This window comes from Channa argus, chromosome 12 (genome assembly GCF_033026475.1).
Source record: "Channa argus isolate prfri chromosome 12, Channa argus male v1.0, whole genome shotgun sequence".
NCBI classification, from domain to species: Eukaryota; Metazoa; Chordata; class Actinopteri; order Anabantiformes; family Channidae; genus Channa; species Channa argus.
This window is the reverse complement of record NC_090208.1, coordinates 20,714,257-20,735,163: the sequence shown is the minus strand read 5'-3', so window position 1 is coordinate 20,735,163 and position 20,907 is coordinate 20,714,257. Positions and strand designations below refer to the sequence as shown.

The 20,907-nt window shown below is 38.5% G+C and overlaps 1 protein-coding gene across 1 annotated transcript in view; it reads left to right on the top strand.

Annotated features, from left to right (window-relative positions):
• pcxb (pyruvate carboxylase b) overlaps positions 1–20,907 on the top strand; it is a 255,727-nt gene that overhangs the window by 71,053 nt on the left and 163,767 nt on the right. Inside the window, exon 11 of the mRNA XM_067525430.1 lies at positions 1,728–1,890. Coding sequence (XP_067381531.1) covers positions 1,728–1,890 — 163 coding nt within the window. The remainder of the gene's footprint in view (positions 1–1,727; positions 1,891–20,907) is intronic.

The window sequence follows — 20,907 nt, the reverse complement described above, 5'->3', positions numbered from 1 at the left end:
CCACATTGCCTGCAGGTGTGAATGTGAGCATAAGTGACTGTCTTTTTGTGCAGTGCTGTGAGAGACCACTTGTCATGGCTTCACCCCACCTTTAACCCTACTCCATGTCAGTTGGGATCATCTGCAGACACCCCTCAACAGCAAATGTGGTTTTGGTGTGTGTGTATGTATGTATGTATGTATGTATATGTGTGTGTGTGTGTGTGTGTGTGTGTGTGTGTATATATGTATATAAAAAATTGTAGATTACTCTGTTTCAAACATTTTACACAACAGCATATGAGAAACAAAAAAAAAATATCTTAATTTCTTTTAAATGGTTGTAGATCTGAGGGACTTGAATGCCTTTTGCAATGAAATGGACCCCGTGAAGACTAGTTACTATTCTGAGTCTGGTAACACATTTGTATCTTAATTAACAAAGTCCTGAGAAGCAAAGATTCATTTGCATAACTACTGTTGGGGGCATCGCTCATTAAATGACTCATTTCATCTCATCCTTTTTATTATGTAAGCATGGAAGTGGAGCTGTCTTTATTTAAAAAATACCACCATATTTGTGAAACTGTAACAAAAACATGATGCTAGTGCCTGTCCAAGTTATCAAGAATGGATCTGCTTTTTTCCACCAACACATTTCACACCAGGCTGATGCATAATTGTCCTTCTGTTTGGCCTGAATGTGAATACCAGCTAATTGAGACATTAAGGAGACGGATTCCAAAATCTAGACTTGTTTGCTAATGTGTGTGTGCCGTCTGTTTCTTGTTCACCCTTTAGTGCATAGAGGCTTCCCAGTCGTCTCAATGTGCTTATGTTTGGCAGTGGGTGAAGTACAGGGACACAACCATTTAAGAAGTGTCCCCACCACTGAGTCATCAAACACTGCAATTATAATCTGTCCAAAAACAGTGAATACGTACTTTTAGACATATTGGCTATGTATTAGACTGAAGGTCATAAAGCTTAACTCAAAAGACTCATTTCAGCTTTACATTTAAATAATTGCATACAGATGAGCTAAAATTGATGTTAAGGGTTACAATTCATGGAAGAGAATAGTTTCTTTCTGATCCCCTAAGATTTAAATTCTTATAAATACTACTGAATAGAAATTTACATAATGTATTCATGTGTGCAGGCAGACATTTGTTTTTTGCTAAAAATCCATATTTAGCTATGCATAAATAAAATGTACTGTGCATGTAAACGGTGTGTTTGGTTGAACTAAAAGAACTGAATTAATAGGAAACTACACCATGTACTCGGCTCACCTGTGATCCACATTATTATCATGGAAACAACAAAATTAATCTAGTTACTCTTGACTGGATGCTTCCATATATTTAGATTCTTCATACCACATCTTAACACAATGCTCTTATAAAAAATAGTTATGTGAAAATTGACTTCTCATACTGCATACTTCTTTAGGAGCACTTGTTTTTGCAGCAAGGTTTTTCATTTTAATGTTTAGCTATTAAAAATATTCAGGAGGTATTGCACTGCAGATGTATTTGCCCTAATGATATATTCTTGAAATATTGTCATGTCCTCTGAAACTCTTCAGCCTCTCCAGCTGGATTTGAGGCCAAAAATAGCTAAAGCTGTTTATAGTGTTACTGTGCTTTTAAACCTTGTTGTAAGAAGAAAAATTGAGGGTTGTTCACACCATGTTCCCGGGCTTCAATCAGTCCTATTCACCGCTTACCCTCTGTCCCTAACAGTGTGGACCTGGTGCATGCCCAGCTGCATGTGTGTGAGGGCCGTAGCCTGCCAGAACTGGGTCTCAAACAGGACAAGATCAGAGTGAATGGCTGTGCCATCCAGTGCAGAGTGACGACTGAAGATCCAGCCAGAGGCTTCCAGCCAGACACTGGCAGGATTGAGGTAGGTTTCATCATAACACAAATATGAATCCACATGGCTCAATGTGAACATTCAAACAAGGTGACTTGCTTTAACACATACAACCCCCGAGTAGAGAAACAGCAACCTATATTTTAGCTACCTAATATGAAATTGCAGGTGCCAAATTTACAATTGGGCCACAACTAAAGGACTTTTTGTTTCCTGCAAGAATTTAGCTCTTCTACAGTTTGATAATTATTAAGTACCCAAATAAGGTGGATAAATATAAATATTCTCCATGTCTCCACACGTTACTCCTCCTGAATAAGATGTGTGGTTCCTTTATAAAACAGATGGCAAACTAGATTAAATTCGTCACTGACAAAGCACGTGATGTGATGTTTATTTTCGCCTTATTAATGCTAAATGTAGGCAGTTTTGATTTAGTTCATATGTCATCCCGCAAACCAAAATGACAACATGTCGGCCCACAAACCAACATGACATGTCAGATGTACAGTATATTCTGTAGGGTTCCCCTGTAACCTAAAGTTTAACATGCACACCACATAACTCTGGTGTCTACAGTTCAGTTCCAAGTGAGGGTGAATTCATTATATTTCTCTCCACCCACATTTTCTGAGTGTATGTCTAATAGCGCTGTCCAAAAATGCCCCAAAACCAATATAGATTCTCCAGACTTTGCCAAATGTCAAACATAGCCTCTTGTACTGTACATTTGACATTTAGGGTTCTGAATGCAGCATACCATCAGACTCTGAGAGTTTTATACTTTAAAGTGGTACGGTGTTATAAACTATATATATACCAGTAAAAATGCTGCAGAGTGAAAGTGTTGAGTCTTTAAAACTAGCATGTCTTTTGCTCAAGCTTTCATTATCTTCATTGTCAACATCACAAATATCACTTAATGGAACTTGTAATGGTAATTTCGTCAAGTGCGTGTATGTGAACAAAAGTGAACACAGACACAGATGCAGAGATCAACCAGCACTTGAATTATAGGTCTTTCACATTGATCTGTGTGGTAGCTTTCAGCACCATAATTACAAACATACATCTCCACATGAGCTCTGGGAGTGGATGTATGTAGGTGCCTTTGGTTTATATTTAGCTTACATAAGCTTTATGTGTGCATCTTCAGTATTTTGAGTGCCTGGTACTTTGGGTTGAGTGTCCATGTGCGACGTGTGATATGTGTGGTGTTGACTACGATTGCACACACAAAAACACTAAGGTCACTACTGAAGTGCTCTGTTTTTCCATCCACTGGCAAATATCCTGTAAATCACCACACTGTACATTTACAATCTTTCTTTAGATGAAAAGGTCTGATCCCTAGTGTTGTAGCAAAGCTCAAATCAGCTAACAGGGTCTGGTTTCTGACTGGTACTGATGGTCACTGTTGCTAGTTTAAATGAGAACATCAGGTCAGATTGGCTGTATTTAAAAAAACATTTAACACTGCGATAAAAAAAAAACAATGGGCCAAAACGCAACTTGCTGTTATGTGTCAGTGCTCTTTGCAGTTCATTTGAAAAATTGTTATAACATTACTCTGCTTAGGTCAAAGATGATTTAGAGGCAGGAGGCAATATTCTGTAATACATTGGAGCAACCAGACTGTACAAAGTGGTTCTGTAGTTCAAACAACTGAACAGCGTGCAACATCTTGTTAAAACACCAGTTTCAGCAGTTTGAATCTTCCAGTGTTTATAATGTGAATGTATTTTATTAATGTGTTAATGTATATTACTCATTTAGTCAAGATTTCATGTCCTCTGCTGCGTAACCTTTTACTAAGAAACTGAGCATCTTTGGCACAGACATTTCTTTAAAGGTGAATTAGCTTCAGTCATGTCTCATTGTCACATTGTAGCTGTGGGTTGTGAACATTAATTATGTTGCCACTCAAAACCCTTCTCAACCTACAAATCTGAGTTTTAGTCACAATTTCAATGCACTTCATATCAGTAAACATTAATAGAGCTAAGAGGATACTAGTTTAATAAGCAAATTCAGTAAATGGCTTAGGTTGGATGGATAATTGTGCCTCTATTTTTCTTCATTTGCTCTGACAAATGTGACGATTTATTGTAGGGTTGGTAAAAAATGTCTAAATTAATGTAATGAGCACTATTGCCTTTAGAATTCTATCAGAGGTTTATGGTTTAGAAGTGTAGAAGCACAAAGGGAAAGCTAATTGTGCATTTCCATCCAGTAGTGTTGTGTGAACATTAGTTATTGGTTTGTCCTCAAAAGCTCCTGGTCACTTTTTGGCACTCTACAGTGTTTTTTTCTTCCCCCCCCCCAACATCGTTAGAGAGGAGTAACCACGGAATAACTGACAACCTTTCCTCTTCAAAGGCTTATTGCCTTATCCCATATTTTTCTCTTGAGGTCTCATCAGTTGATTCTTCCCTCCCACTAAGTCTAAAAATTGACATAATTTCCACATGCTTAAATTTGTCATCCCTCCTTTACTCCTATTTACTATGTTTGTCTCCCATTTGCACTTCTAGTGGGAGACACCTTGCCCCCCTTCGGTCATTTTCTTACCTTTTCTTTGCCTTGCATGCAAAATAGGGGGCTATGAAACTTGTTAACACAGTAAGGACCCCCACCACCCTCTTCCACCATCATCATGCAGTAGTATTGAATAAATGGCATGGGAAAGCCTGGATGGATATTTCATAAAGAAAGAGGAGAGCTTAGGATATGGGATATTAAATGTAGAAATGTGAAGGAAGAAAAAAGGGGTGAAAATAATAGAAATCAAAATTGAATTGAAGCATAAATTAATGAGACTGAATTAAAGCACAGGATGTGTTTCATTCTGCATATGGGGATGGCAGGCAGATGGGTCTATTTGAACAAAACAGAAGCAAAGGTCCATCAGTTTGACTCGGTAATGGGAACACCCTTGTTTTGTTCTGACTTCATTTTGTGTTCTGAGGAGGTGAAGTGAAGGAAACAAGCATATGAGAGCTTTCAGTCTTGTTCTTATCGCAGTTTTAATGGAGCGTTCAGAGTAGGTCAAAGAAATGGGTTAGGAAAAGACAGAAGGCAAAGAGGATACAAGAGAGCAACAGAAGTAAACAAGACTTATTGTTTGCTCTGAGAACCAGGTCAGTTTTAAATACAACCATTACTCAGCTTATATTTAAAGGTCTGGCCTACGATTGCAGTGCCCTGGACCCTGTTGTTGCACTGGCTGAACCATGACTGTCCAGTGCTGCTCATTGTGGTTTTCTGTTCCAAGGCACTATACTTTTTTCTTTTTTTAAATTATTATTCGGATTTTGGCTCCATTTACTCTTTCATCTGTAGTTTTTACATGATTTCCATAATTTTACAATCTACATGACAGTCTTTATAAAAAATAATCTTTAAAGAATGGCCACTATAAAACATGCATGGGCTTGTGTAATAATTTTTATAGTTAAACTACTGCTCTTCCTTAGCATCTTAAAGACCTGTGCTCTTTTTAGATGGTCTAATCTAGCTTCAAAACATTTTTTTTTCTCTTCAATTTGCAACTGCAAAGAAGTGAATTTGCTTCACTACCGGCAGCTCTAAAAATGCTCTTTGTTTATTCTTCACATTGTGAGACTGGCATGAAAAATATATTAATGCTCCAACATGTTAGGCAATCTGCTATAGAGCAAGCAACATAACAGTGTTTGATAAAATAGAGGAACATAACACTAAGTGTAGAAGCGAGGGATGTAGAGAGAATGAGGACTGATGGGTGTCGTAGCTGCACCTCTGTTGACAGAGTGACACAGAAGGATGGAGTTTGTGCTTTGGGGATCAGACAAGCAGGGAGTGAAGGAAGGGGGAGAGTATTAAAGCAGCGCTTTGACATTTTGTATTTTAATCTATTTGTCTTCAGCAGTAACTCGTCACATTTAATGTATCAGCTACCCTTTTGGCATGCGAGCTGTGTGATCAGCTTAGCTTTATGAGATCTGAAGCTGATTCCAAGAAGCACAAGTGGAAAAGGCTTGACTGTCATAGAATAAGTGGATGATGAAGACAGTTTACTGAAGCTTGAAATCATGTTACTCCTGTACAATAGAGAAAGAGGAAAAAATGTACGTCTGTTTTTTTTTTTCTACTTCTGGGGAACAGAATGGGTTAGTTTTATTCTTCCTGTAAACAAGTAAAGGACTAAGTAAAGATGGTTTGAGCAATATTTGTCTTTGTCTATATCTGAAAGCATCAAGGACGCTGCAGTCACCCTTCCTTTGTTTTACAGTTTCTCTGCTGATCTATTCATCGGCCTCTTTTCACAGATATCTCCATTTATCTGTTGTGAATCATCCATCATGGGTAAACAATTCTCCCCTGCTCCTATTTTCTCTTCATCTTTCTATTCAATCAAACATCTCTTCTGTTTTTCCTATTCAATTCACCCATTACTCTATCGCTCTAACATTTCTCATTTTTACACATGTACAGATTTTTCCTATCTCTGTCTCTCAAGCTGTCATAATTCTTTCATCCTCTCATCTTAACATTTCAAGTACATTTCCTTTCCTCATTCTCTACTCAGATGTTCCTTCTTCTGACAGCAAGGAAAAAGGACACATTCGAATTCTCTTTTGGCCTTGTGTGCAGAGTACTTCATGCACCTCCGTCAGTTCCTCAGCACCTTATTTCACTCCCTTCTCACTTTCTTTTCCTCCCCCACATTGCCTTTACTATCTGGACACTTTTTCTTCATCTGAGACAACCCACAAGCTCTAAAGGAATAGAAACCTTTACTCTAGGAGTGTTGGTTGCCTGGAGGGAGCTACAAGACCTTGCATTTTCTTCCCCTCATCCTTCCACCTTTCATTTCCTTATTAATCTGATTTGGAAAATCAGAAACTGCCATCCCATAATTTATCTCAAAACTCAGTTATCTCCTACTCTTTAGCAGCCTTACTCACGTGTGTCTTCGTTTTCCCCACCTTACCCGTGCATCATTCTCTTGTTTCTTTTATTGGAACACATTTGCATACGTCACTCACTGTATTAATGTGTTGTAAGGTGTGTGTGCACGAAAACATACACAAGATCCTTTTTTGATCAGTGTGTTTTTGTTTTGTTTTTTTAAGTTTAAAAATGACTTGAGTCCTAAATAGTGTTTGATGTTCTTTCACACATTATAAATAACTTAATCTGCTTCCCACGTAAACATTGCTTCCCCACCTTTAGGGGCAGCATTGTGATTTGTCACGATTATTGTTAATTTTCTTCACTGCCATTAATAATGCTGTCAGTCACCTATGTCATTGGTGTTAATTCTGTTATTTCATGCATATGTTTGAATGCCTTAAGAACATTTAGCACCAAACTAAAGTTCTAACCTCTAAATATTTCTCTTAAATTATAATTCTTTACTTGGATTTTTTTTTTCCTAAGTGACGCCTGCTTCTAATGAGGTCCAATTCATCTGGTAGCGTGCTAAGCTGGAGCAGGACAACTATTATTAAATGAAAATGACCTAAATCTGGCGTGTGCATTAATTTCTACTGTGACTTTTTCTTTTTCTTCAGCAAAGAGACCATTTTAGTATTAGCATGGACTGAGGGCAATTTAAAATGAAGGTTTATGTGAAAGCAAAGTAGACTAACCACAAGATTAGTAAATACAGGATTTGTAGCAGGAACTTCATGATGGCCTATACATATACAGGAGAAGCAGTGCTCTGTATGTGTGCCAACACATGATTGACATATCTGAAAAATCACCTGCAAAGTAAAAAAAAAGAAAAACTTTTGAAAGCTTAGTGAGTGATGCATACTGCACACAGAATGCAGGGATGTAGAGAGCTTGAGGGACACACACTGTTCACATGCCAGCTTGTTAACATTAAGGTCCCCTGCCCAGATGTTAATGCACCAGAAACACCCCCGCAGGTGGGCAAACCATCAACAGTGAATGTACAGATGTGAATGGTGTAATTTCCAAATCAACACCCTGAACCTTGAAGGCCATGTGGAGAAATGAGCAGACTTGCATGTCCTGTTTGTGTGTATTTCTGCAGAGTGAGTGTGGTTATGTGGCAGTGAAAGAACCTCTAACTATGCACCTTTTCTTTAGGACTGTGTGTAGCTACCATACTGTTTCTTTCTCACATAATCTGTGGTCACATTTGTGAGCGTGATGTACTGTGTCTCTCTCCCCACTTCATCTCTGCCACTCATTGCCATGGTAATCATGGGCCCAAATTAGCTTACTGCATTATGAAATTACATTTTTCTTATTCCTCTATACATGGTCATGTATTTTGTGACATTCTTCAATTACTGGCCATTTTTTTCCCCTCATTTTACAATCATTAGTGACTTATCTATGCTTTCGCCTGTGTATGTGCTCATAATATTTGTAATTTCCTTTTATCAAAATAGCTAGAGCAAAAAATCATTACTAATTTCCAACACACCAGAAATCCTTACTAATAAGTTGGAGTCAAACAATTTAATCACAATTATTTCACATTTCAGAGTGATGAGGAATATTTGGTGTTTGGGGTTTTGGTCACTTTTAATTGCTTTGCACGAATGTTTCAATACAGTGAGACTTTTTCATTCCTTTTCTGCAACTCATCCAAGACTCAAATATACTTAACATTATACATCTATTGGCATTCAAGGACTAGAACCTATTGAATATTGGGGAAATGTATAAGTGCACACTATAAAATGCTCTGTCGCACTCAATTTTCAGTTTAACTGCTCTCAACTATCCCAACTATTTCAGGCAGTCAATTCTATAGATTTTTAGAGTCATTGCTTCATTCACAACCAGTGATACAGAACTCCTCCCAGTGAAGAAGCGTAGTAATGATTGCCTGGTTATTTTTGTGTATTTTAGTTACCCAATTTCCCTGGGGGGAAAATGTGTTGTTGCTGAACTGAGTAGTAATTGGATACATTTCACAGAAGAATGTAATGGGAATAAAAATGGAGCAAATAAAGCAGTAACTCAGTAAGAGGAATAATAAGTTGAGAAACCGATGCTTGAAGTTGAACAAAAAAATGATGGTTCTGTAGACGACCCCCCTACATCCTAGTAGTAAGCTCTTATCATGACCTATGGTTTGTTTGACTGTTAACAGTTGAAAAATGAACCCTGAGCTACTGTACAACGGTTGGGCACAAAACATCAGATATATGTTTAGAGATAAAAGTTCAAATACTGAATTAAAGACTTGTACAGTTCGAATAGTTTCGTGACCAGGAAACTGCTGCCCCGCACTTCAAAGGCCTCTAATTTCACATCACCCTCCAATCCAACCTCCTTCCTGAGCAAACTATATCTGTCTTTTAAAATACATCACAAATACATCATAAACACTCATACTTCTGTAATACTTCTATCTTGTATTTTCTATAATAGTAATTACAGTTACTGATTGCCTCTCTATCACATTTAGAAGGCAGAATGGCACCTACTGAGCCATACATATGAGCTAATACATTTAAATCAGCTGCCACAACAGTTTTTTTTTTTTTTTTTAAACATAGTTTTTATGTCTCCAGCTATAATGTTTGGGAGACAGCAGTGACTGTAAACTTTTGAGTTCATTTTGCTACTACCATTCGCAGTTAAATCCTCAATCAAGGTTCTTGTTTCAGCTGTACACGCCTAAGCCATAACACGCTTACAGTCTGGGGCAGGTCCTCCTCTTCTCTGTACTTTGCTCTTGCCATTGCTCTGATGGAAGTTAATGTTGGTTCAGTCTTTCCATAAGACCTTTTCACAGAACTCTAGTTGCTCCTTTAATCACTTGGTTGTATACTGTAACTTGACCGGCCTGTTTTTGTGGCTACCTTGGGGTTTCCATTAGGTAACATATCCTCTGTATTTCATTGACTGGCTCCTGAAGACTTTCTAATCTGTTGCACAGGTGTTTGGGGATTTTTCTTTATTATGAAGAGAATTCTTCTGTTGTCAGCTATGATGGCCTACCAGTCCCTTTGCAATTAGTAAGCTCACTTAAGTGCCATTTTTATTTTTTTTCAAATTGTCTTTTCCAACACTTGATTTATTCAACTTTTATTTATCTAAACATAAAGGTTGGGCAGTTTTGTCATCCTTTATTGGAAAACTTTTAATCTGCATTTTAAACAGTACAGTACATGCACCTGAACATAATCATTTATCCCAGTGCCTATGGTGCTCTGAGATAAGAGGCTGTGTATATAATTTTCTGTAATATCTAGTTATCAAATTTATAAAAAAAAAAACTTAATAAAATCTGAACATGTCAATGTGTAGGCTTTTGATGAAGTTTAAATTTGAAATTTGGCTGTAAAGGGCACTGAATGGTTAGACTATGGATGACAAAGCAGCTGTAGCCACAGTGTGTTACATCACTCACTCTTTTCACTGGAGTCATATACAACTTCCCTAATCATTTCTTCTTTTGAGTATGTAGCTTAGCCTTCTTACGTGTGTGTGTGTGAGTGCAATTGTCCTCACTATCCATAACCCCCCTCCTGGTTTCCTATTTTCCTGTCGTTTGTATTTTCTTCACGAACTCACTCCTCCCTTCCTCCTAACTCTTATGCATCCCTCCTCTGCTTTTACTTTTTCTCAGTTCTGTCACTTACATCTCCCTTCTTCTATTTCATATCTTCCTCTGTGGTGGTCATTTTTCTTACTAATATCACTTTCTGTATCTTTATGTTCGGTCTCTCACTCACCTGTCAGTTGATTGATTTGTTTTTTAATAACATATTCTGTTTTCTTTCATCCCATTTTCACATTGTTGTCTCCTGTTTGTTTTTTCCTCAGTTTCTCTCCACCCCAATTTCTACCTCTTGTTCTTATTTTGCTCCTAGCTTGTCTCTCTGATGTTGCTGATTTGTTTCTGCAGAGTTCCCTTCAGTTACTGCTTTTCCCCTTTCATCTTATTTTTACATTGAGAAAAAAAACAACAAAACCACAATCTCTATTTATATTTTACATTTCCCACAGTCTGTTCTTCTTACAGCCTTCCCCTTCACTCATTCTTACACCTTCCATTTGCTCTCTATGGAAATCTACTCCTTGTTTGTTGCTTCTTAGTCCCCTACTCCTAGATTGTCCTCACCCCTACTTCACTCGTTTGTTTCTAAATTGGATTCTCTCTTTTCTCCTTCCTTTTTATATACACCTGGTTCAACTGTTTTCAATTTTAGACACTTTTATTGTATTTTGTTTATGATCACAGTCCTGCATAAATTGATTTTATTAAATGCAGTAAGTGAGCAAAACAAGAAAAATGTGATGACAAGACCAGATTAAGAAAAATAAAATGTAAGAAATTGTGTTAAATAAGAAGTGACACCCTCACTGATCTCATCAAAGGAGTTATTGCTAAATAAGAGACAACAAACACAACACGTCCTTAGGACTTAATAAAGTGTAATTTAATGTGCCTTTTACATTCAAGCAATGTGAAAAGGTATTGTAGTAAATACCACCCAATGTCATCTTGAGCATGGTTTTCTGGTAAATGTGTCACTTCTGAATAAGTTTAAACAAAGCCCAGCAAGCTGATGAGCAAGAGCATACAGGTATGAATGATTTGAAAAAATCAAACATGACTACTGCTGAATACCAGATATGTAAAATAGATATACAGTATAGCACAGCTTGTCAAATCTGGCACAGTGGCACTTTGTACTGCTAAACTAACAATGTCAGCTCATTTAAAGTAATTTCTCTTGAGGCCAGTTTTAGATTCTGTGACCCTCAGTTGCCAAGGCAGCAGAGAGCCCGCATAATCACAACATGAATCTGACCTCATTTTCTTAGGCAAAGTCACAACTTTTAATTGGTATTAGTGACAGCAGCCACGCGTTTCCTCTGAGAGTATGGCCACTCAGTTGGACTTGCAGACAAGTGATTCTCTGCATGTTAATAGAAAAAAAAACACCACAAGTGGAGACAGCCTCCTGGATTATTTTCAGTGCTAACCATTGTAAAAGTCCCATGCGTCATACAATGGCCCTGCATTAGTATGACAGGAGCCACAGCAGGCCTTTTTTCCCCTCTGATGTTAAAATGAGCAGAGCTATAATGCAGAGCTAGTATCTGTCAGTGCTCCAGCTTGCACATCTGTCAACGGTCTTTGTTTTGACTGAAAAGGAGAATTATATTGAGCTAATTGTTCATGTTTGACTACTTTAACAAAGGCTCCTCATCTTGGGCCTTTTTGACAGAAATTCAAGTTTGACCTCCCAGATATTGCCTAAACGTCCCCAAAACATAGGACCTTCCCAAGCTTTCCTATTTTGCCTAATTTTGGGGATATATAAATAAGGGATACATGGGTGCATAGATCAATTATATATACAGCTAATGAGCGTTTGGTCCTACAGACACCAAAGCAATATTCTCCCGTGTGAATGCAATTCTGCTGCTGTGTTTTCTTAAAGTGAAAACCATTATTTTTGTTAAACTCTGGTATAAACGTTTGTCTGGAAATTTGACATAAAATATATCTGTTATGCAGACCAAGCTTTGAAATTTGTCATTACTTCATCTTTCCCTCTGATCTCTTATAATCTGTCCTCCAGGTGGTTCATGTCCATCCCTCATTTTCTCTCTCCCTTACTGCATGTTCGACACACGCTGTCCTCTCCTTACATTTTGCCGTCCCTCTTGACACCCGAATTTCTTTAACTCTTTCCTTGCTTATCTGTATTCCAGCTCTCGCCTATTTAAAATTTTTTTGCTTATTTTTTGATTTAGTCTTTGCTTCTTTTTTCTTTCCATTTTCTTCTCTCAACAGGCAGTATGTCAGATTGTAATTGACGCGTCCACAACAACCTTGGTCTTGCTGTATTTGCTCTGTGTGTGTCTATTACTGTGTTCACAGTATTTCCAAATGTGTGTTCACTTGCATGAATCTGGGTTGTGGGGCATTCTCAAGCTCTGTGTGTGTGTATGTGTATTCATGTATGTAAGGGTTAGTGATGCATTTGCATCTGTGTATTCATTTGTTTTCTTTGTTCCTGCGTTTGTATGTGTTTCAGTATCTGCAAGTGTGTGTGAGGGTGGTTTTATCAGCTCTTGCAGATGGCCTTAGCCTCTCATCTATCGTTCTAGTGAAATGAAGAGCCCTCTGAAGAGTGAAGGCAGAGAAGAGAGGAATGGACAGACAGGCTTGGAGAGAAGGGGAGAGAGACTGAGGGGATGATGACTCACAGAGCAAGCGAAAGAGATAGAGGGTGCATGGGGGGAAAGAAAAAAACACAATCCAAACATGGGGAGATTTAGATTTGATAGGAAGAGAATGACCACCAGAAGGGCCTGTATACATAAAACATTGTGGGGTATTTTAAGTGTTTATCTGAAAGTAAATGTGTAGCCTGTTTTACATAAAAAAATGTCAGGAGAAATCGGTCTCGGACATTGTCTGAAGTTGCGTTTTACACATGTAACACACAGTGGGCGAACATCCGAGTCAGAAGCATCCTCACAAGAGAAAGCCCCGACTGTGGGGCTTTCTGTGTTTTGTTTACAACACATCGGAGCTGTGCATCTTTAAAAAATAATATATAAAATATATTCTAAAGCTCCCAACAATATGGGACAGATCAGCACGCTGCACGCATAGAATACAGACATTGTACTAGGACACTCAAAGGATAATGTCCGTATAATGTCGGGAGCCTTTCACTGGGACATTTGTTTTTGCAAATACACCCCCTCGGATAAAGTCAGAAGAATGTCAGAATTCTGGTGCATGTGTGAAACGGGCTTGTGTATCAGCCTGTAACATACTTTAGACCTAGCAGCATACATGGATTCAAACCAAAACAAAATGGTTGTTTTGAGCTTAAAGTCACACTGTGTCTGTGTTTATGTTGCCTATGTACAGATGGCTGTAAAAGTTTGGTCATATGGCTAAAGGTGTGCATGTGCGCATTGGTACGTCATAGTTGTCTTGCATTAAAAAGACTGGCCTCAGCCACATTGAGAAGCAGGAAGTGCACAGTTAGAAAAAAGAACAATAACATGTAACTCTGAAAACAGACTTTAAACAGCCAGAAAAAGGTAGACTCTGGGGTAGTGAAAGGGAAGAAATGAGTAGCAAACAGGGAGTAGTGGGTTCTGACAGGTGGAGCAGAAAGATTGAAGGAAGGGTGACCCCAGGACCAGAGAGATTTTCTGTAAACTGTTGAAGTCAGAGAATAACGGGGGGGAAAGCAGGTATGTGTTATCATTTTGTCCTTTTTGATTATTTCTCCCTATTGGACTGTGAAATGTCACTACCCATAGGCCTTTTCCTTTATTAAGGTGCAAAAGACACTTGTGGCAACCAAGGAAGGAAGAAGATACAAAACAACAGGGAGTCATATGTAGTAGAGTATTTTTACAGTGTTGCTTTTCCTTAAAGGGTAACTTCTGCCATTGCCTTAATATTTAGTATTTCTAATAAATGATATACAACTGTTTTAGCTGTACTGATTGCTTTATGTAATTAAAAAGGTCATCAAAGCTAGAAGAGATAACTTTAACAAATCATGAAGTTTCGTTGCGCTAACATATAAAGACTAGGATGAAATAGAAGATAAATACAGGCAAAAAGTAAAGAAGAGAATATTAAAATGTTAGTGTTTTGAGTGCTATAAAGTAGAATACAGAAAAGTTTTAAGCCTTAGCAGGTGAGAGCATACCTCCAGCTTCCTGGGGTTTTATTCCAGATATGTGAAAAGACCCTAATAACATCTTACCCGATCTCTGTTTCTCCATGGTTAGTTTTGACCCTGCAGGGAGAGTGCCTGGTGGTCTTGATTGAAGACTCAAACACAGTTTGTTCTTTGTGTCGAATTTTGAGCAAGCAAAACGACAGAGGCTGAAGACTTCAGGGGGTACGGTGTACATAAAGAGTTTAAAGGTCAGCCATGCTGGGCCCTGAAAGCAGCCTCAGAGATCTTAAAATCAGTCCTTAAAAATAATAGGTAGGTAAAAAGTAGTAGTATGCAGAGGATCAATGTGCTGTTACATGCTCCAGTTTATATTACTGGCTGAAACACTGTGGCACCTGTAGTTTGGAGGGGCTGTTTGGAAGAGGGGGAAAAAATACCACTTTGAATTCATATAAAGAAAGTTGTAGTCAAGGTGGTTGTGGAGTACTTAATGACCTAAAGGACATGAATCTCTGGTGTTAAAGGATAATTTGGGATTAAGTGATGAAAGGTTAGGGAGCACTGGCACTCAAGGCCAATTATTAGGAGCATATGAGTATTATTAAAAACCTACTGGCCTTACATATGAAAGCAAATGCCATAAGGGCAGTGGAGAAGGGAATGGAGTAAAGCATAAAACGAATAAACTTGTGAAGCTAACAAATCTAATTATTTCTTAGTCCCAATTAGTTGGACCACCCACATCATGGGTGATTCAAATCAGTCACCACTGCACCATAATGTGCAGCATGGGGGGGAGATGGTCACATCTTCCATGGCTGTGGATTAGATTAAAGCTGGTCCTGCTGGTTAAACAGGTTTCCTATGGACATCACTGGGATAAGAGCTATTGAATTAAAATGAGAAGGAACGTTAACGATTGAGCATGAATTGGATTTTGACTAAAGCTCATATTTAGTCCATAATGCTGGATGTAAAACCAACCCATGAGATGACTTTTCATTTAATAAGATATACGGTAGATTTGGTCATAGTTCCTCATTTCATTCTCTGCCTGGAACACTATGTAAATGTGCACTCAATGATCCTGAGAGCAACCTTCTGTTTTTGTTTACACGCTATTTGCATTTGAATCTCTCCCACACGTGTAGAATTATGTCCTATCCTCTCTGGGTTGCGGCAATATGATTTATCAAGCATTTTAAATGTCAGAACAATAATGAACTTTACCTGGTGACACCAGATGGGTTTCGTCTAGAAATCAATGAGCTTGTCTGTCACTTAGTTGTCTTCTGAAATATGAGCGCTGTTTAAACACGAGCTCAAATAGCATTGTACATAATTCATTATGTTTTTAAATAATTTTTATTATTCTGTTTAACAATGCCTACTGTCTCAGAGCTGTGAACTAAGTGATGTGGTAGTGAAAATGTAAAAGGTTCAAGTTCACCTGATAATCTCTGAACTAGACAGGAACTAAACAAAATAAGCAGTGTATTTATCTTGATAGCTAGAGGATTTGACTCCAGCCCTATGGCAGCACCCTTTGTTTTACATCTCGATATTACCCCCATTCATATCACATACCCTGCCAGCTCTGCCTGTATGTTTTTGCCTCAGGCTCACAGATTGCTAAGTGTCTATTCCTCATCATATATGTGTTTCCACATGGCATGGAAACGTCTTTACTCAAATTTGTGTTGTTTATTCTGCTGAAATACATGAGATCATGTATAAGCTGAATTAATTTTATGACCCCAGAAAACATCTGAGCTCATTTTAGAATCAAAAATAGTTTTTAACTGTTAAAAACATTTTTTTTTCTTTTTTAAGACAAATTATTTTCCCTGGGATCATTGAATTGAATAATGAAAGTTTAGGCCTACACAACCACTGGGTCAAAAGTCGGGCAGTGTCTTTTGCAAATATGCATACGTTTTTTTTACAGATGCTGTAGCAAGGCTACAGGATGATATTTGGAGCATCAGCATCTTTTTTAGTTTTTTTTTTTTTTAAAAAAGAAATTCAATTAATAGAATGTGTTTGGGGAAACAGCAATTTCACATCACAATTTCTAGGAAAACCAAGATACCTTAACTTATAAAAAAAAATATATTAACATATATTTCAATTGAACTATGTTCAAATATATATTGTGTATAAATACATATGAATTTGTTTTTGCCTTTCTAACATATAGTTTCTATCTCTTAATTGCTTTAATTTGGATGTCAACCCACACATTGCTCACAACCGTATGCTGAAAAATGTCTAATAAAAAGTTTGTACCCCAGGATATACATTTTCATCTTAGGGGCACATGCTGAGACCCAGTCAGTGCTGCACTAACAAGATGGCGCTCTGTGTGACAGATACTTATGTTCCCTCGTCCTTTTCCTCACCCCTCGCTGTAGCATCTTTGAAACTAACTCAGCAGGGGGAGAGACCCTTAGTACTGGCATTGTACTTCTAAACTAAAATTTTCTTTGACCTTTCATTTTTTTTACAGTAAAGCAAAATCTCCAGACACTTCCCTTTACTCAGTGCCATGTCACCCTCCAGCAAAAGTGAAGTTTGCTGGATGTCTCTGGGTTGTGCTGTGAGAGACTGCCTTAGCCTTGCCGGGTGGTGATACATCATACTGCAGAGGAAAGCATGACTTTCTTTACGCTAAGCCAAGACAGTTCTTCAACTGCTGTAGCTACAGTAGGTTCCCTAGAAATGAAGGTTTTACAATTATGTGATGCACTTTTAGCTCTTTAGATCTACAGGTATTGAAGGCTTTAGGCTCAGTTTAAACCAAACGAACCTGCACAAAATTGAATACTCTTATGTGCAGTACATTATTTGCCTAATTCAATGTCTGAATGACAAACTGCTGACAGGGGTGACTCAGCATTAATACAATTTATTGTTCCCTTTGTTGCCATTACCATTATTATCCTCCTCAGATTGGAAACTCTGGGAGAGTGAGAGCAGCAGGGTTGGTGTGTAAAGGAGAAATTTGATACAAAGTGTGTAGTGTGCTTCTGTTTACATTTAGGAAAGTAGCTACATATTTGTGTGTCCAATTTGTCCATGTGAGTATCGTGTTTGATTAGACATTTAGATTCAATTTGAGATGATTGTTTGTGTGCATTTGCTTGTTAAATCCTTTGATCGAAGACGTGAGTGGAGTAGATGGACTGAAAGTCATTAATGCTGGTCATGCAAGCACAGTGCCAAGACAGAGGGTCTCAGAAAGCCACTCATAAATCTGGCATACTACAGAGAGAGAGGAACAAGGGTCAACAGAGACCAGCATGAAGAGAGAGGGCATTGAAAGAAAGTAAGACGCAGAGAAAATGCTAGTTGCATGCTGAGAGACGAAGAGGAAAGCTGTCCTCCTCTCCCATTCTCTCCCCAGTGTGGCCATCTGTACAGAGTGCGATTAATCATCCCATATCCCCAGACATGGCAAGCCGTTTCTGTGACACTCAAAACCTGTGTGCGCCTGTATGACTATCACACTTGTGTATGTGTTTGTGTGCCTCTATTTGGCCGTGCTTTTCAATATTCCAGCCAAGTATTTGCTTGTGTGTGCATGTCTACTATTGCTATTTCCACCACCATGTGTTCGCCTGCGTGTGCGTGTTTGCTTACCCGTGTCTGTGTGTGTGTGCAGTGAAAAGACAGACATGTGTGCATGCGTGTTGGCATTTATGACACATTCTATTTGTTTACCGTTGTGCCGCAGGCAGTTATGACCAGTCCCCGTGGCAACCAGGCGTCATTGATGGTGTTAATTAGCGACATGTCCCAAATGGTCTGCTTGACTGGAGTGTAGAGAGGGAGAGGGAGCGACAAATGGAGGTAGTGTAGGGGTGAGGGTTTAGGAATAAGAGAGGGGTAGGGGTTGGGAGAGACAACCTTGTCTCCCAAAAATGATGAGCACATGCAACTAATTTGCAAAAAGGAAATAAGTATTGTAGGAAATGTAATGCTGCCTCAATTTGAATTTTTATTATCATAACAAGGAAACACATTATTTTGGCTGTATCTGCATTCAGTGCTAGTGTACTACATTAATATTCCTACGGTATGTGCTCTTGGCTACTCTTAACACTAATACCGAAGTGTTTTGAAACCTAAGCCCAGCAGTACATAAATTGTGTGTCCCTGTCTACATTGTTTAGACTGATTCGTATGCCAAATTTACATCAGACTGTTTGCCCCTCACTTCTGGGTAAAGCAAGGATGTCATACTTTTCCAGTCTTAGACGTTTTCCACACAGCAAGTGCTTTTCCTCCAAACATACTTGGATGTTTTTCCCCAAACTAGCAGACCTTATTTGAAGAGTACTGTGTGTTAGAGATGGACTTCTTCCCTTCTGTTACAGTGAGCAGAAGGACTGTATTTTGCAAAATGATGCATGGAGGGAAAGGGATTTTAAATGGCAAACAGATGGTTTAAAGAGAGAGGGCTTCCATAGTAAATTTAAACCTTAGAATGTGCCGCTTAAGCTGTCGCTAGTCTGACTCGGCAGCCCTTCAGGTTGTAGTCATTATCATCCGATTGGTTATAAGGATGAGCCTTACTAATAAACATTTAGAAGTGACTATCTCTGCATTGCTGGCAGTGCTGTTCAGTTAATCTGACATCATGGGAGGTAGTGACAGCTCCTCTCTATAAGATTAGTTTTGCAAAACATTTTTAAAGAATTCTGGCCAACAGCCCAAAGCCCAAAGGGTTCGTAATTACAATGAGATCCTCACATTTAAAAAGTTTAAACGGCACCGCAGTGACAGTTTTTATTTTTTTTATTAGATCATCATTTCTCTATGGTTTTCTCATTTCTTATTTTCTCTAATATAGTTAAAGAAGAGGGGGGAGAAAAACGAACAGAGAAGTGAACACTAATTGTTCGATTTCAGATTTTGAAGCTAAATTCATGCACTAACTCTGTCATAACAGCTACCACTGAGCAATTAAAGTGTGCTGTTTTAAAGCCATCATTATGCAGGTCTTTGCGCAGTAACGATACTTAACATTTTTGTCCTTATTAGATACTTTGATGTCAAAAGGGGGTGAGACACACATGGATTTCTACTGTAACATGACAGTGTTACAGTGTTAAGATAAAACTAGTTCCATTTGAAACCACCAGAAAGCAAAAGCATGGACACTGTTTCACATAAAGGTGGAATGTCAAACAAGTCCACTGTAATTTCAGACTGCGATAAAATATAATGTTTGCAACTTGAAACTAAAATTAGACTTGGAATGAGTCCTGTATGCTCTGCTTTGTCCTTCCTCTCCCTGTTCTGAAACAGCTCTGCTTATTAAGCAGGAATTGCTTCTCCTTTTGGATTGGTCAGAAAGATAAGCCTCACTAAAAAACAAGTGGTAATATCTGCACTGCTGCCGGTACTGTTCTGTGAGTGACTTCACGGGATGCCTTGACAGCACCTTTCCACTTTATGATAAGTTATGGAGCATATTCTTATTGTTGTTGATTATCTTCCTTGGTAAATATAAGTGGTAAAATACTTTTATTGACTCCGATATGCCTTGCTTCTCATTTTAAGAGTTTGGAGAAACCGTTGAATGGAAAACAAAATGAACTGAGAAATTAAAGGAAAGAGGTGAGAGGGGGCGAGGGATTAGTGAGTTGTGGGAGGCAGAATAAAAATTAAGCAGGCAAGTAGAAACGGGGTTGAACAGAAGGACAGCTGTAAAGTGAAGGAGTATGTCCAGATGTCCCAAAAACACTTTCTTGGGAAGAAACAAAAGGACAAGTAGATAAAACGAGGGACAGCTAAGGCAGCCAGGTCAGATGTGAGTGAAACCTGCAGGGATTGTAAAATGTTTTCCAGCAGCAAAATAGATCGGGTCACTAGAGTTGAAATATTAGCAGTGGAATTAAAGGACAAGGACAGAGGGGCTTCCATCACCTCAGTTATAGACTGATATAGCACATGGTAAAATAGGAGGGAACAACTTGAAACTGGAAGATGGAGTGAAGAGGTTGAAGTGGGGAAAGCAGAAAACGAGGACAACTAAAGGATCTAAGAGTGGGTAGTGGGAGCCAGAGAAGAGACCTCCAAATTAGGACAGCGATTGGTGCTTTTTGGCAAAACAGTGCTTGAGCTCCTCTGAGAAGGTTCATTCTAGGCTTTGCCTAAGATTATATTAATCATGAGTAAACTTGAGCAAGGGGATAAAAATGTTACAATTGATGTAATGTTTTGTCTTCCTAGCTTAAACAGACTAACAAAGCGACACAGACTGAGAGACAGTGATTGAGGGATGAGATGGGTGGAAAGGGATTATGGGAATGGATGCAGGAGAAATTGCTTGGCATGTAGAAGGGTGTAATGTAGAGTGTTAGGGAGATGACGGGATGAGAGATGG